Source organism: Sceloporus undulatus, chromosome 6 (genome assembly GCF_019175285.1).
Source record: "Sceloporus undulatus isolate JIND9_A2432 ecotype Alabama chromosome 6, SceUnd_v1.1, whole genome shotgun sequence".
In the NCBI taxonomy this organism is placed as follows: Eukaryota; Metazoa; Chordata; class Lepidosauria; order Squamata; family Phrynosomatidae; genus Sceloporus; species Sceloporus undulatus.
In genome coordinates, this window is record NC_056527.1 from 65,600,719 (window position 1) to 65,619,262 (window position 18,544).

At 39.5% G+C, this 18,544-nt stretch overlaps 1 protein-coding gene across 1 annotated transcript in view; it reads right to left on the reverse strand.

Moving 5' to 3' along the window:
• The window catches only part of GLI3 (GLI family zinc finger 3), a 293,739-nt gene that overhangs the window by 127,023 nt on the left and 148,172 nt on the right, over window positions 1-18,544 (reverse strand). The window contains 1 exon segment of the mRNA XM_042475934.1: window positions 9,075-9,180. Within this exon segment, the coding sequence (XP_042331868.1) occupies window positions 9,075-9,180 (106 nt within the window).

Consider the following 18,544-nt stretch of genomic DNA (forward strand, 5'->3'; position numbering starts at 1 on the left):
CAGCTCCTGACCTGTGCAAGAGTGCTTTCTATTTCAGACAGATGGATGGAACATGTCAGGATGCCTTATGGGATGGATCAATCCCAACTTTATCAAGAGACAGAGAGGGGTATTTGATCATGCATCCACCTGTTGATTCAGGTAAAAGATCATAATGTAGATATCTATAATTATTAGGTCTATCTCATCACAGGACTGAAAGAACTCCAAACTGTCAAACTCAAAATCATCAATGTTGGAAGTCTCTTTCATGCTATGACCACCCACAGAATTTGCACCAACCATGTAGTGGCATGTCGGTAATGACCAAAAATTGCATCACTAACACCAGAGCAAGAGACTGTATACTGAAAGTTCCTTATGACAACTTCAGCCTGAGGATCATGTCAATTAATATTATGACTGAGAAGAACACAGGAGGGATTCCTCATGATTGATGCTGAACTCCAGATATTTGTGGAACAGCCTAGTGCAGAAACAACTGAAAATTGTTGCTCGCATATTATAGAGCCAAGTGACCAATCATCTACCATGGAAAGAAAATAATTTATGGCTGGAAAAACATGGTAATGCCTCTGTGTACACATATGGGGGTTCGCATACATTGAAGGACAGGACATAGTCTTCCCAATGGAGCAAAAGAGACTTCTTGTGATGTAAAATACATCTCCTTCAGGTCCAGTATAGCAACCATTCACAGTCATTCATTAGAGGCAGTGTGGATGTAAAGTTAATGTCTTAAGGTTTGAGGATGAGATTCAACATCCATTCTTAAACACAATGAAGTAGTGAATACTCAATGCAGATTCGAGAAAACAACATTGGTTCAATAGTACTTCTCTTTATTACTTTCTTCAGTTTCCTCTGCACAGAGTGAAAGATGGTACTGATAATCGGCCCTCAGTAACCAGGTCAAACACAAAAATCAGAGTCTGACAGGAAAATTAAACTCTGAAGTGTTCCTGAGATGCTGTTGCTGCTGTGGCAGACAAAAAGGAACTGAGGGGTTAAGTGGGAAGCAAGCTGATAGGCTGTTGAAGGCAGGACTACCACCAGAATGCTTATTTAACAGCTCTTGAAGGTTCCAAAAATGCACTGTGCAGGTACAGGATAACCCATTTGTGTGATTCATAGACATGAAGAAGAAAATGATTCAGCTGTTTACAAAATCACTATATTTGCAGTATGGACTGAAACAAGAAGAAGGCTAAGATTTCATTTTCCTGTACTTGGAATAGTACATTACAGAGCATTAAACAATCGATGTGGTGCTAAAAATTTGGATGGTTTATTATTCTTATGCTAAAGTACCTATATAAGGAATATTTATTCTCTGCAAACCCAATATTCACTGCCATTGTAAACAACCATGTATATCAGATTACATATAGAAATTTCTTTGTAGAAAGCAAGGTTGTAATGAATGAAACTCCATGGACCAGCAGATATAGGTAGTTTGCTTTACATTTATTCATTTTGCTGAAAACTATTTTCCACAAATTGTCTACTGCCAGAGGTAATCTATAACATGCACATAATTTGTTCTTTGAGTGTCCAAAACCACAGCAGCTTAAAATATTACATTATTTTAGTTATTCAAATATTTCATGTATATTCAAACACCGCTTGGTTAGTGACAGTTACTTACACTAACAGAAGAATTATTTGTTGTTGCTGTATGCCTTCAAGTCATTTCTGACTTATGGCTACCCTAAGGCAAACATATCATGGGGTATTTTTCACATCATTTGTTCAGAGACAATTTGCCTTTGCCTTCCTCTAAGGCTGAGTGTGGCTTATTCTAGTTAACCCAGTGGGCTGAGCGAGGATTTGAACCTGGGTCTCCCAGAGTCCTAGTACAACATTTAAACTACTACACCATGTTGGCTCTCAAAAACAATTTACTTGGGGCTAAATTAGAAGTAAAATGGCTGAAGAAACTGAACACTGATACAGTTTTGAAAAAGTGCAAAACTGAGTGAGGTGCATAAAATAAAGCACACAGCATGCACACACTTCTTTTTAGATTTGCTTCACTGGTCTTCCCCCTGAGCCCACTACTAAACCATTCATTTATATGTAATCCTAATTAAGTTTAAATCATTTATTTTAAAGGAAAGGAAGCAAGATTATTACAGTGTAACCTCAAGTTTATGGAATGCCCTCCCAGCTAACAATAATAGGCAGAGAAAGAAAGCTCAGGCATAATAAACACATATGAAGGCGGCACATGGGACTCGCTATAGCTCTTGTCTTCAAAACCTGTAACAGTTACTTTGAGGACCATGCTAGCTGGAGGAGGTGATGCTACTGGAAATTGTAATTTTGGGGGGGGGGGGGAATCAACTTCCAAGCCCTCTTCTTTTTCATATATCTGCACTTGAGGTATGTTTAGCCAACAATCCAAACCACAATAAGTAATGGGCAATAAGTACCATTTTTCATACCTCCAGATTGCCCTCTCCACCACACTATCTATGCTATGAACATCCAAGTCTGAACAGTTTCAGACTGTTCAGAGAGAGAGCTGAATGAAAATATGGGAGGTGCATAGCATTCTCATTGCCTCTCAATGGCCATAAATACTCTATTGGCTGCTTGCACATGCATCCAAATATATTTATGGTGACAATCCTATGTCCACATATGTGGATGTAACACACTGAGGTGTACTTCTGAGTTAACATGCACAGAATCAGACTGCATACGAGGAACTGGGGAAACAATGCTCTGTTGAGTCCTAGGCAAGGCTGGGGAACCTTAGGCCTTCCAGATGTAACTGAACTTGATTGAGTTTTTGTTAGCCCTTAGCCAGCATGGCTAATGATGAAGTATGATGCGAATAGTAGTTCAGCAACACCAGGCAGGGCGATAGATTTTCAACCCTTGCTTTTGAGAAACTTCCAGATCTCGTGGCTGCACCCATGGTTGGAATGGATCACCCCATCATTAAAGCCTATTTGTTTTTCTAAGCATGCAACTTGGCTGGTCTTACTTTTGAAGAGGAATAATACATATGTGTATTTGGGCTGCTCTCTTCGTTTTACAGTATATAATGTTTTTAGAATGGTTTCATAGCTATTATTTTTAGGGAACTACATGTGTTGCTGTGATCTGCCAGAAGCACACAAAAAAGCAAAATAGAAATGTTTTCAATAAGACATAAGAAAACAAGCTATTTTAATTATATCCCTTTAAATACAGAAATGTGACTTTTTAGCAAGCAACATACACATGATGTCCTCTAAACACAGCTTACTAAAAAAACAGTTTAAACTTTATGCTCCTTTATGCTAAACTGGAAGTTGAAGATGCACAAGAAAAATGCTAAGAAATCTAAACAAGTCCTAACAAACAGGTTTCATTAACTCAAAGTGACACATTTCAGTACATATTCATAAGGTTGGGGGGATTATTATCAGGCTGTAATTGCAGTTGTTCTAACACCTAATAATCTATGGTTGGAAAAACAAAGGCGGGTTAATTTGTGATTTCCTCTACTCATTTGGAGGCAAATTAAGTGTCAAACAGCTAATACAGAACATATTTCATTTTATGAGATTCTAATTTAATTCTGTACCATATTGTTGATGCCTTAATATGGGGTGGTTTATCTAAGAAGAGGAGTAATTTATAAACCCTTTTTTTCCATGGAATCTTTAATGATAGGATATGATAGCATAATTATAGCAGTGGCTGCTTGTCTTAGCGTACACTACTGCATCTGACAGCAATTCCATCATCAAGCTGAACATTTATGTTGAAGAGTTTCTGACTCCCATGTATGTAATTTTGCTCCAGAGTAAAACAGGGTAAAGAATTTCCTCCCTTAAGTAATTAAAGTAACTGTATAAGATATCATTTATCTTTCTCAATGAGAAGATCTATTATGAATAATCCTTGTTGCATGCAGCTTTCATTTCATATACACGATGTTTTGAATCTGCAAAAGTGCTAATGCAGTTAAGTTCTAAAAAAAGATGCATTCTTTACTTCAGTTTCAACTAACAATTCAAGGGAAGGAAGATGGATTTACTTGGGCCTGTGACAAAATGGGCATGAGGCTCACACAAAGAAGTTATAGTAACAAAACCTATCAAGACTTGTTTGTCTAACCTCCTGCTCTGCCATGTTTGCCAAGCAAACTAACTGCCAAGTTGCAGAAAAATCTAGTTTCATTATCTAAATGCAAATTCTCCAACCCACTGCTGACACCCACCATTTTCCTTTCTTTTTCTTCATGATAAGAAATGAGAAAGTATTAAAATGTTAACCAGCAATATTCTATCTTCCCAAAGTTAAACAACTCTCAGAGGCGCTGCTAGAAGCAAATAGAATAACGCCCTTCTTTCGGACTCTTGTCTCTATCCCAGGCCTAGTTCACATGCACCAATACATACACACTACCTGATTACTCACTAGATATGTTGCAAATGAAATAGAAGAACATCTTCCTTGGCAAAATAGCGATATCGCAGATGAAATATAAGAAATGTTTCCTTGGGGCAAAGCAGACAACCTGGAAGAAGCGGCCAGAGGCCACGATTGGGTTGAGACCGCAGCAATCATATGGGACGCTCCCAAAGTGAGCTGCCGCCGTGGTTCAAGACAGCTGCTGCCAAGAGCTGGATTTAAGTGGCTCCTTTTAGTGGCCTGAGTGCTCCTGGAAGCAGGGATGGACCCGGGCTGTATTCAGGCAGCAAATTAGATGTCAAAAACCTGTCTGATAATATCTGCATGCCACCCAAATTAAGGTTTAAATTAGATAGAGGTAAGATGAATTCAAATGTCATGGGACATTTTAAGCTCCTACCACAGAATGCAAACACACCTGAAATTGATAAGAAACTCCACTACATTTCTTCATCATCTAAAAAAAACAAAAACCCACAAAAAACCAAAGCATTTTTTATCTAAAGGCTAATATATTGAGGTTAAGATTCTAAGAGAAATAGGGAATATGTGATTTTCCATATAGGACTGTCTGCGGTTTCCATCATCTTCTACCATTAATTAAGGGCCATATGTTCCCCACTGTTGCTTGTGTAAGATTACCTTTGAAGATTTGCAGGACAATGTTTCTAAACATGTATTTAAGAAAATCCTCCAGCTATCAAGTGCAATTGTTGATACCTTCACAGACAAAGAGGAAGCAGAAGTCTATACCTTCGCTTATGTCAGGATGCAGCTCCAGTTGACAGAATCCTCCCTCCAACTGCCATTTTCTACTATTGTATCCAGTAGGTAGATTACCGCACTACGTTCCTATAGTGCTGCTATTCCACTTTTACTGCTCTGGCTGTCTCCTGTTGGATTCTGAGATTTGTAGTTCAGTGAGGGCTAAGAGCCCTGTGGCTGAGAATTCTAAATGCCCATCCTCAAACTGCAGATCCCAGAATGCAAGAGGAGGCAGCCAGGGCAGTTAAAGTGGAATAGCAGCACTATAAGAGTGTAGTGTGGTAATCTACTAGAACACTGGTCCTCCAGCTGTTTTGGACCTCCCTGCATATTAAAGAGTTTGAGACCGTCTCTTTAAAGCACTTATATATAAAGAACTTATTTTGAAAAACAATATTAAATATATTTACTCCATAATAATCTAACCTAGTAAAAGGTCTTAAATATTCCTGGATACTTTTTACAGAGGAATGTGATCTAGCAAGCATACCCAAGCTTAAGACATTTTCCATTGTAGCACAGCAGTACTGGAGTAAGTCCCAGTGAACTCAATATATCTTATTTCTGAAATAAATGTGGTCTATAAGGACACTGGCTTTTATGCAGCCTGGTGGCCTTCTATTCCCCATATGTCTCCTGTCAGATTCAAGAAACCTAACATTGGCTGTACAGTGCTTGGACCTTCTGTATTTAAAAAACATATCTAGTCATCACTTTCTAGTAATTAAAACAGACTAACAGTCTAAACAGCTACTCACCTCTATGTAGCTCTTCCAAACACAAACCTCCATTAAAAAGTGCTCTCTTTTTTCCTTCTGACTGACTAGCTCTACCAGTGTGCATACATATAGCCAAATATTTTGCCACACATCTGGGGGTGTTCCCAAAAAGGCTATGAAAAATGCACAGCAACTCACAGATCTTTTTTTTTTCCAACTAGTTGTGAATACCATTATTCTCATGATGGATTTATATATAATCCTCAGTAATGACTGTACTAGGTATCTTTTAAAAGGTCCCTTTTAAGCCAGTTTAATTCAGACTATTCAACGAAATTTTTATGCACAATTGAATACAATGCAAATAATAACTGAGGCAAGTAACCTCAATGGAAAAATAAATCGCAGTTTCTTGGAAGTCTCCTCTTCTTCCCCCTGCCCAATAAATAAACAGAGAAGGGTTTTTTGTGTTGTGTTTTTTTTAATGCTGATGGAAGACTGGAACACAGATTTATTGCTAGCCTTCAGGCCAATTTCTTCTGAAATTACAATTTAGCTAATAAGAGACTGATCCAAAATAACTGCTGGTAAAAAATTGTGTGTGTAACTTGGGTATGTAGTTAGGATTGCTAATATCAATTAATTCTTCTCACGGAGGAGGAGTTGTTTTAAAACAACTTCATTTTTTTTACTCCAGCATATATGTAATTACACAGCTGTAACTAATAGCCATGGAGAAGCAATCTGCCATCTAAACAACTAGCATTATTCTTCAATGTATTACTTGTGCTTTTCTTCTTTTATTTCTGCACCATGAGTGAGGGATTATTAGAGATGATTAAATGTATCTATCAAGCCTTTTAGTAAAGGACTAAACCTGCTTTGTGGGTTCGCAAGTATTACAGTAGTTCTTCTGAATATTACACTCCATAATATAAAATATTTTCACATAAACACATACACACTTCCAACTTATTGGCATACCTCTCTCCATCTACAATAAGGCAATGTTTAATTCTGCACAAAGCTTTTTTTCTCTTTCCAGCACATGGTATCACGAGTGCTTTCCTTTATCTTAGTGTTAACTGTGTGCTCCATCACGTTTGCTACTTAGTTTGGGTTACAATGTCATCAATCAAGAGATTGGATATATGGATATATATGCATGCGGCCATCAGAATCTATGAAAATCTACCAAAATTTCTATTGCTTTTCATAAGAATCACTTGTAAAAAGCTTTTGATGTTTTTAGCAGCAATAACATTCCAAACTTAATCCAAAAAATGGAAAAGGGGTTAAAAAAAAAAGGGAGGGAGACTAAGAAGTCCTTCTTTTCTATTAGTATTTCACAGGGTTAGTACTATTTAATTTAGAGTGTTTAGATGGACAACTCACAAAATAAATATCAACAAATTATATAGACAATAGTTGCTAGCTAGCTGTTATAAGGCAGACCAGCCATTAAGGCAGGATACCATTTTGCTTCAGCAAATCCACAGACAAACTCCATCCATTCCTAGAGTACCTTATATATAGTCAGCCCTCCTTATCCACTGATTTTTTTTCATCCAAGGACTTAAGCATCCACAGCTTAAAAATATTCCAAAAAAAGTATAAATTCCAAATGGCAAACCTTGATTTTCCATTTTATATATGGAACACCATTTTGCTTCCCCATTATATTTAAGGGATCTTGAGCATCCATGGATTTTGTTATCCATGGGGGTCCTGGAACCAAACCCCAGAGGACAACAAGGGCCCACTGTACTTGACTATAAGTCGACCTCATGTATAAGTCAAGGGCAGGTTTTGGGAACAAAATTATGGATTTTGCCATGACCCATGGATAGGTCGAGGGTAAAATTTGGAGGCTCTTTCAGTGTGTCTATTTGTACACAAAGCAAGAAGGTCTCTAGTTGAGGCTTTTTGTTTCAGCGTTTCAACTTTGGTTTCACCCTTCACTCCCCAGACAGGTGCGGCAGGGAGGGAGAGGGACTCTGTTTAACGGCAATCAATCACCCAGGACTCTTTCTGCTTGGCTCAAGAGAGAAAGAAACTCTCTTTCCATTGCATGGGGAAATCAGAAATAGTTGCTATCACATTACCATACTGACCCATAAATAATTTGACCTGGGATTTGGTGGTCAATTTTGGGGCATACATTTTTAGACTTATAGACAAGTGCATATGGTAAATCTTGCCCTCATTTTTGTGCAAAATAATTTCTCAAAGGGTATAATAAAACTTTCATTAAACACTACAGTTTGCAAATCAACAGGCAGCATAGGGAAGAGCCACTCCCTACTTCACTCCTACCTCATACACAAATTCATCCCGCTCCCTTCCTTTGCATAGCTAAACAGGTTACAATGTTATATGTGTGTGTGTGTGTGTGCGCGCGTGCACACAACTTCAAGTTGCCTGTCAACTTATGGCTACCCTATGAATTTCATAGAATATTCTAAGGCAAGAAAAAAAATCAAAAATGTAACATGCTACACCTAAAATTTTAACCAGGATTTGAAATAAGGGTCTGAAGCAAATTTAAGCATCTTGAAATGAAACCTTATTAGCATTAAACATGTTTCCTTGTCATCTAAAAACCATCTCTTGGGCCTTACTTTGCCTGGAATCCTGCCTATTTATGTCCATTATGTCCATTTACCTGTCTGCTGGATTACTTTCCTAATTTATCAACAAATGTTAAACTGGAGTTGCCTGTTTTGGGATGGTATAGGGCACTGTGGCTTAAAATAAACCAGGATCTCTGCAATAAAGCCAGCATGCAAAAGAAAGGAAGTAGAGAGGAAGAACAACATGTGGTGCCAGTGTCATGGTTTATAAAGCCACGTTTTCTGAATCTGAAACTATCAGTCTCAGTTGGCCTCCATTTCAGTGGACCAGCCACCCACATACTGGAACACCTTCACATCGTCCCATACCATATTAGTCAATGGTGGCATGTGCCATACATCACTGCCCATTGACTAGTATGGGCATGAGCTCCTGTGATTTTTCCCATCTGCAGGGATACTGGAGTAAAATCTCATACTGTTTTCAGTACAAAGTTTCAAAACATGTCAAGTTAATGCACTAACATTAATTAAGTCTGATCTCCACGTTTATTCTATGGTGATTAATATATTGCTGTTATGTGCTGCAAATATTCATACTTACACATGTAACGGAGGAATAGGAGATGGTTCATAATGATAACGTCCCTCATGATGTCTTGCATCAATTGGTACAGGAGGATGGAATGCTGGGAAAAGGTGAGGTGGATCTGGAAAAAAAAAGAAACATGATTTCAAAATCATGTTATTGTAAATCTTAGTGGAATAAATCTATCAAGCAGCCTTATCTGTATATCTTACACTACTGATAAAATAAAATAAAGTTCTGCACCAGGGAAACAAAATGTTACATTCCATGTTTATATGGATGTTGGGGGTTGCACACATTTCCATATTTCCTCTTATTTTATATACACCATTTTACTATGCCACTGTAGTTTATGGGACTTGAGCATCCACCAATTTTGGTGTGGGGGGGGGGGGGGGAGGCTGGTACTAAACCCCAGCAAATACCAAGTGCCTGCTGTAATACATTCCATGCTTTTAAACTATTCTATGGCCTGTTACAGACTGCCAAAATAAAGCTGCTTCGGGTCTCTTTGGAGGTATGCTATTTAAATGATGCATGGGTCCTAAGAGTCCAGAGGTCATGCCAAAGCCACACTCCATTCCTAAGCACTGGAGTGCAGCTTTGATGCAGCTTCCAGATTCTTAGGATGCATGCATCATTTAAACAGCATACCTCCAAAGAGACCCGAAGCAGCTTTATTTTGGCAGTCTGTAACAGGCCTATATCATCAAATGAAGGACAAAGAACTATGGGGGCACTTTGCCCCTGGGGGCACTATGGGAGCACTTTGCCCCTCGAAAGCATATTCAGTGGTCAGACATTGTCCATACCATCTCAAATCTATCCTGGGAATAGACTCAGGTCAGACAAGTGACTATCTCGACCAGTTCTGTCTACTTTGGACTGAGGCAGATAGTCTGGAAGAAGAGTCCACAGGCTGCTCTGGGCCAACGCCATGGTCCCAAACAGGTGACTAGCAAAAGCAGCTTTAATACAATCTTGAAATGTCCAGCTCCTGCAGCCTTGGTGTGGCCTCAGAGTGGCTTCCAGCCACTTTGGGAGACATGTTCCTGAAGCGGCCAGAAGCTGCTTCTTTAGGCCTGTCTGTTTTGGGCCTTTGATGGACTGTCACAAGCAGAAATGTATCTTTCATATCACCGGATACCAGATCATTTTTTATTCTGGAAATAATAGAGATTGAGTCTGGAACTTCCCACAAGCAAAAATTTGCTGTACTAAGGTATGGTTTTCTCCCATCAGAGTTATATGCTAAAATTCTCAGAAAGGTGAATACTGCTCCCATGCCAAATTTTGAACTTCTTTTTTTGTTCCTTTTTGGTGCTACTGCAGAAGGGCAGAAGGTACATAATCCTATGAGTAAGCATAAAGAAGCATATGACAAGGACAGCATTCCACAAAGGCCAAAGTACTTTTCATTTACATGAGTCCAAGTGAAGTGTACAAGAGACAGAGTTTGGTTCATCCAATTTGCCTTGGCATGCATGAATATTCATGTCTTAATTTTAATATTCTCTTTTCATCGCTTTAATGGAAAATTACATAAAGAAGTCTTTAATAAATAATTACAGCATGCATATGTGAAGTGTCAGATCAAAGGGATTAGCTAGCCTTTCATAAGCACACCCATTTATTTATTTTTATTAAAACATGTTTTTAAAAAGGTTACAAAAGAAAGAAATCTTAATAAACACTAGTAAAATGTAGTATAATAATGTAAATTACGAAGATGACTATTCAACAAACCCAAAACTGCAGAGTAATACTTCAACAGCTACAGTTGTAAGAACAAGACAACCTGGAGCTCTAATGTTAAGGAACTTTGTACATATTTGTGTATATGCTGTGTTTAAAAAATTAATACATTCAGTGAGAAACAAAGTTATAGATCTTGAATACATTATGTAAATATGAGGAGGGACACAGATATCTTAGCATGTTTAAATCCTACTATTATTTGCTCCTGGAATTCAGCTATCACCATTCACATACAGTATTCCTATCAGCAGTTATAAACAAGCTATAAACTTGGTTTTTGCCTTGTTTGTTTCTTCACGGTTAATGTTACTATATCACAGCTGTTGATGCTGAGTGTATCACAGAATAATAAGTTATATACTTCAAGAAGATAGAGTGTCTTACGAAAGTCCCAAATCACTATTCTGGCAATGGATAGTAGAATCACAGAGCTGAAAATGATCCTACAATCAAGAAGCACATACCCACATCCTAGGATTGGAGAACATAGATGAGATGTGACCAGAGCAGCTGAATGTTTTAGGAGCAAATACAAAAGTAGGAAAGAAAGGAGCAACTAAAGAAAGCAAGAAATAAATGAGGATTTGCTCACCCCATAGATGTGAAGGGGAAAAGAAAGGAAGGAGTTAATATTCTAAGGTTGCAAACTTGTGGAAATATCAAGTCCATACATACTTTGAAATACAGTCGTCCCTCGTAACCGTGGACTTGCCATTTGCGGTTTCGACTATTCACAAATGGAAAGCCGAGAGACAACCCCTCCCTCCCTCCTTCCTTACCTGACTAAGGCAAGGCCTCAGCTGGCACGGGCTTCTTCATGCTGGCATGGCCTTGCCTTGGCAGGAGCACAGCCATACTGTCTGGGGAAATGGCCCCACCAGCCGAAGGAAGGCTGCGCCAACCCAGCAAGGCCACAACAGCCAGGGCAAGGCCGCGTTGATTGGAAGAAGGTCTTGACTCAGCCGGCGTGGACTTCTTCCAGCCGGCATGGCCTTTGTCCAGCTTGGCCTTGCCTTGGCAGGAACAATGCCGCATTGGCCGGGAAAATGCCTGTGCCAGCCAGATGAAGGCTGCGCCTACTGGAGCAAGGCCACGCCGGCCTAAGGAAGGTCTTGGCTCGGCTGGAGCAGCCTTCCTCCAGTTGGTGTGGCCTTCCTTCAGCTGGCACAATAGTTTCCCCAGCTATCACAGCCTTGCTCCTGCTGAGGCAAGGCCACGCAGAAGAAAGCTTCGGCCGAGGCAAGGTCTTCCTTGAGCCGGAGCGGCCTTCTTCCAACCGGAGTGGCCTTTGGCCAGCTGGCACAGTCTTGCCTCGGCAGGAGCAAGGCTGCACCAGCTGGGAAAATGGCTGTGCTGGCCAGAAGAAGGCCACTCCAGCCGGAAGAAGGCTGCTCCGGCCTAAGGAAGACCTTGCCTCAGCAGTGACGGTCATCTTCCAGCAGGCACGGCCTTCGGCCAGCCAGCTCAGCCTTGCCTCGGCTGAGTTTGTTAAACTTTCCAGACCATATAGGAAGCCAGTGAGTGGGAGAATTGTCATTAAATTATGCAGTATTGTTTCTGCATGGAATTTTGAAAAAGCTGACAGCTTCAGTGCTTCAAATATAGTTAAATGTAGAACGGTGACTATCATCCTGCAATCTAGAGGACACAGGAATAATGGTCAGTTAGAATATGCTTTGAAGTGGTCCCCAAGATCATTCAGAAGAGTTTTTCCAGTACAAACAGCATCAAAACCAAGGGCCTAACCAGAGGATACAGAGGAATCTATGCCTGCTACACGACTGTATGTATCCCAAGTTGAGTTCAGTTGAAGAAATGTAATAGTGGGATGTGACATCACTGAACTTAGTGTTTCACAATTTCCCAGAAGCTTCAGAAAATTCAATTAGTTAATTAATTGGGGGTGGGGGACAGAGTGGGGAAACACTGAATTAATTGGGGAGGGGATGGGGAAACAAATGTCATTTGTTTCATTTATTTGGAGATGTGATGGTCCCTACTAAAAAAAATTCAACCAAAAATCAGAGAGAACTTCATCCAACACACCTCTCAAGGAATTTATTTTGGCCTGGGGGGGGGGGGAACAAAAATGGGGATTGATGTGGAGAAGAGCCCTCAATTAAATTTTTCTCTTTTTCAATAAGAGAAATGCTTTTTAAGACATGATTTACTCGCTCAAAATTCCAGGAACTGTGCAATATGAAGATCAATATATATGACAGTCAACAGAAGTAAAGAATGTATTTCAAACCATGCTGAGACTGCCTTCAGGAGTGGCCCAGGACTCATGGTCAAAATGAACAACCATGGGTCTGTCCCAATTGGTATCTGGTCCTACTCATGCTGCTGGGCACAGTTGTTCCTGAGCTCTTACAGAATGGAGCAAAACCAGTCCCACGGTTTTCCAAAGAGCTAGTGGGGGTGAAGCAGTGGGACGAGAACTAGATTGAGTGTTGGCGAAGAACTCCACAGGAATCTGACCAAACGCAGGCTAGAACCTATTTGAAAGCCTACTCTGTGGCAGTGCAGGAGAGGAAAAAAATTACTGTATTTCCAGCGTATAAACGACTTTTTAGCCCAGGAAAATCTTCCCAAAGTCGGGATCATTTATACGCCAGAAAAAAGGCCTTGCTCCGCCTCGGGAGAAGGCCTTGCCGCCACGGCCTCTCTTAGGTCCCAACCGGCTGGCAAGTCTTTTCTCCAAGGCAGCTCGCACGGTGCATCCGCCTCGGGAGAAGGCCATGCCCCAAAAAGACCCATTGTTCCTGGAAGCCCCACCCCTGCACAGGTGACACCTAGGCTGGTAATGCCACTGACAGGCAAATGATTCTTGGCTTGAAATGGGTCAAAAGGGGCCAAAGGTTGGGGGTATTTGCCAACTAAAACAATTAAAAAAGTTATAGCAGAGGGTGTAGGAGAGGGTTCATATCTCCATGGTCCTCTAGAAGATCAATGTTGTTCTTCACCCCCAGCTTTTGCCACCCACAATTTAGACCATCGGTTTCTAAGAGGCAAAGCAGATGGGCAGCTTGGAGTGGCCTCTGGCTGCTCCAGATATGATTGGTCCCCAATTGGTCGGGGACCATGGCGACCAGAAGCCACTCGAAGTGGGCTTGCGCTTGCGTTCCTAATGGGCTCCCAGCAGGAGTGGATTTAATCCACTCTGTTTACCAATGGCTTAGGCCACTTTAGCCATTCTCAGAGCACTTTGGGCCGCTCTGGGGTGTGCATAGTATAAACGCCATGTCCCCGAAGCAGCCAGAAGCCACTTTATTGGCCGGTCTGTGCCAGGCCTAAGAGGTAAATTTAAAAATCTGCCTTGGTGATCAAAACATGCAAATCTAGGAACATTTCCCCCCTTCTCTGTATCATTGATGAACTTTCAGCTGGTACTAGATTGCAGTTTGTAGCCTATAAGGTGCAAAAACGTTAGGGCCACAAAATGCATGCAAAATATAACAATCAGTCCTGATACTGTACAATTAACTGAAAAATTACTGATAATAAAATTCTGTTACAACTGAGCTGACTTAAGAAAGATAAGGAAAAGGAAAGGAAAAGACAGAACTATTCAGCACATTAGGAACTCATCTCCAAATGATCATATATAAGTATGCTCTTAGGTAGGTACTAATGAGTAGAGTACTCATCTAGGTTCATACGTTTTTTCACTTTTATCAGATCAATTCTTAACCTACAACTCAACTCACAGATGGCATCAAAATGCTTTTTAAGGGCCAGTTCTGCCTTTACCACTTTGCCAATGAAGCTTAAGTTGATCCCACAAGTTGGAGAACCACAGTAGACTGCTGACTGAAATGACAAAATACTACTTGCAATAACAATGAATAGCACTAGCATTTCTGCTTGTGCCCTCTCCTTTGAACATAAATATATGGGTCTTGAAACCCCAATGTGATCTATATGGGAAAGCTCCGTGCAAATCAGTATCAGCCCTCAGCAACTTCCAGGATACTTACTTAGCATAATTTCACAGACTCACAAGAACCTGTAGTTGACAGACATTTAGATAAATGTGCAGCATTTTACATCAGTTACTAGCTTCAAAGTTTAGGGTTTGAATTCAAAAAAGCATGTATAAAGAAGGATTTTAAAAAACCAAAATAAATAAAAAACAAAAACAGGCAGTTCAGTTCATAAACTACCTAACCTAAAAATATTTCAAGGATATGCAACATTCTATAGAGTACCCCAGATACTCCAGGGGGGTATGAGATCTGTATTTCAACCATAAAGAAGACCTCATATACTGAGTCAGTCATTACCCAATTTTACTTAAAAATTTGCATTTGGATTCTCCACTTGAAAGCACTGGCCATAAACACTGTGATACCTCATAAAAGACTGTTTGTGTTCATCTCCTCCAAGACAAACTGCTGGAGCCCTAGACTGCCAAGATCATATTTCAAAAACAGGCATATTAAACAGCTTTCAGTGTTGGTTTCTATAGAGGAAAAATATCCTAAGAAAGATATTTCACAACTACCCAAAAATAATGCTGCCGGTCTTATTCCTACTTTGTTGATTTATTCCTTTAGAAATAAGTAAGTACACCCAGGGACAAAGCCATTCCAGACAAAAGACAAATCCTTTAACACTGACTAGACCTTCAATAAAACACACTCAATCCTATTCTGGACACATGTTCTCTATTATATACCTGATAAAGTAAGAAATGTGTCTACTAAGGTTTAGCTTATGCAGAACAGTCACTATCCAGTGATGGGAGCACATGTTTTGCAGAAGATTCTAGATAGAGTTCCTGGCATCTTCTGGCAGAAGGTTTCAGCTAGTGTAATGTGAACATCCTCTGCCTGAGACCCTGTGGAGCTGCTGCCTGCCAGTCAGTATAGACAATACTGGCCTACATAGACAGATAAATATGTAGGATTTTGTAAGGTAGGTCTTCCACAGGTCTGTGTAGGTTATGTATACACAATTCTGGAACTGAAATAATCCACCATTTATTTAATTTATTGTTAGAGGACTTTTTGTTGGTTGTACCACAGGTTTGAATTATTCTTTCTTTCTACTAAAAGATTATGTTGAACTCACCTTTTTAGGAACATTGTCTCCCATTTGTAGGATAGAATTTCTATTCTCCTATTCTTAGCAGTGAACTAAATAATACTAAACTGTAAAGTTCTCTGTGAGAGGTTCTCCTTAAAATCCAAGTCGTAAAACTAGATGTCTATAAAATCTTAGTCCTAATCACCCAGGCTCCAACTAGGTCTCTGATTGATGATGGCACAAACAGTCTGTCTTGATATTTTTTAAGCTCAGTGGAGCCATATTCCATTTGGGTTCAGTCTATTTAATTATTTTTACATCATTCTGTAATATAACATGTTATAAGTGCACAAATTTCTTGGATCTGTTTAGCAAATGAAAATAACTTTGTGGGATAGATATTAAAAACACAAACACACACAAGAGTCTTAGAAATCCCATGCCAAGGGACTCTGTAGGAGGAGATCCTTGCAGTACAATTTCATATATGTTTTCCGATCATCTTTATTTACACAGATGAAGTTGTGTAAACGTTAGACATACATTGATTCTAATTCTAATTAGAGCTACTTCACATATTATGGAGTTCCTACATGTAGCACCTGTGAATTGTTGTCAAATACAAAAGCCCTTTTGGCTCACTATTCTTTGACTTCTAAGGAGAAAAAGGAAAGAAAGGGCAAAGTAAAAACCTACATGATTACCACATGTTATGATCCATATCTTGGCTTCACGATGATTTTTACAAAGAAGTGCAGTCTGTGAACCAGTCTGCAAGCTGTCATAGGCATATACAGCGTACTTAGGTATCACATGCAATTTAAGCATTGTAATCCTACTCCTAAACAAATGTGATTATGTATTTTCAAACACGTATTTTCAGAGTCCTCTTACATTAAATTTCTCACTGCATCTTGGTTTCACCTTTTTCCAAATTCCAATGATGTGGGAGTGGGGGAGGAAGGATAGCAAAGTATTCCATCATTGTAACAGAGCTGTCTACTTACACCTCTACCTCACATGAAATCCACCATAATTATCCAGTTTAGAGTTTATTATATACACATGAGCAATACAGATGTGGGACATCATAACTCAAGTAGTGTGTGTAATAAGTTGCTGCACAATAGCCATCTCCTGTTGCAATACTTGACAAAATAGCCCATGATGGTTTTTCCAAAGTCAAGCTAAAACTGCTGAAGCAGAATAAAGTGCCACTAAACCTGGCTACCCCTTATTTATCATACAATTTCCTGACTGATGGTTTCACAAACCAGCTGCTAAGTGCTGTGTATTCTACTGCCAGAAAAGTAACATGCTAAATGGGAGACAGGGAGAATAATGTACAAACCAGATGAATCAGTTTTACTGAGGGAATTAAAACTCTTCAGACACAGGTAAGCAATAAATGCTACATGCCTGTGGGTGCAAAACACAGAACTTTGCAAAACTGTGGATATTCATATGAAAAAAAAATCAAATAGTTATTTAAAATAATCCCAACTGAGAAGACCTATCTTAGACCAAGTACACATGAAAACACACACACTCAGCTTGGTTCCCTACTAGCTTATTTAGTTTTTCATGTTATATTCTTACCAAAAGAGCAAAAAATATCATTCTTTGAACCCAACCACCAGTTTTCACTCTAATTTCTTAATATGCATGTCATTTAAAGACTATCTGATTGCCAGACTGAGAGGGTGGGAACAGGTCAATATGAAAAGAAATGAATGGGGTAGATTGAAAATAGAAGACAGTGCATGAGGCTGCTCTGGGAATATATAGGGCCAGTTCAAATAGTGAACTAGAATCTTTTTAAACAGGTCACACTATAATGGTATCAGACTGAATTACAACCCATGAAAAATTCCAAATATTTTGCTGTTTTTAAATGAGTGGTTAAACTACTGTAAAACTACTTACAATACATGTCATAGAGAATTCTGTTAGACCCATGATGGTGATCTGATAACTCGCGTGCCAGAGATGGCATGCAATGCCATTTGGCCTGGCACCCAGCAGAAAGAATGTGGAACAGGCGCATGCGCCTGTTCCTCCTCCTCCCAAACCTTTCCCGGCCTCCAGAATTAGCTGGAGGCCGGGAAAGGCAAAGTTGAGAAGTAGAGATTTCTGTTTCAAGTGCAAAGCATTTGTTCTTTCCTCAGACAAGACACCTCCCTTTTCCCTCCTGCTCTCATAATGAATAAAACAGAATCTGCTACGAAACTTTTAATGATAGTAACATTTTCTATAAAAATGTCAACCCAATGCAATCTTCTTGGGAGGCTTCCTTAACTCTGACCAGTAGGAATACTCTGACAGGTCTACCATACTTTTCACTATAGGTATTTCTGAATTATTATTTGTCCAAATACATTAGTGCAATCAACATTAGCATCACTCATTTAATACAATGATACACCTATTCCTGAACTGTTGTTTTGGTCCTCTGAAGTAATCAAATACTTCATACGATCTATAGTTTGAATGGGTGCATTAGTGCAGTACACAGTATTTTGCTTCATGCAAGACTTACACAAGTATCTGTTCTATTCAGAGAACATTAATTCATTGTTTTTGGACAATTGTCTCATAAATCCATGTAACATGTTAGAAGCATGTGTATGATGCGGAAAAGCAAACAAAATGACAGACCATTAATATTTCAGGTATTAAGATCAGGTATTCTTCAC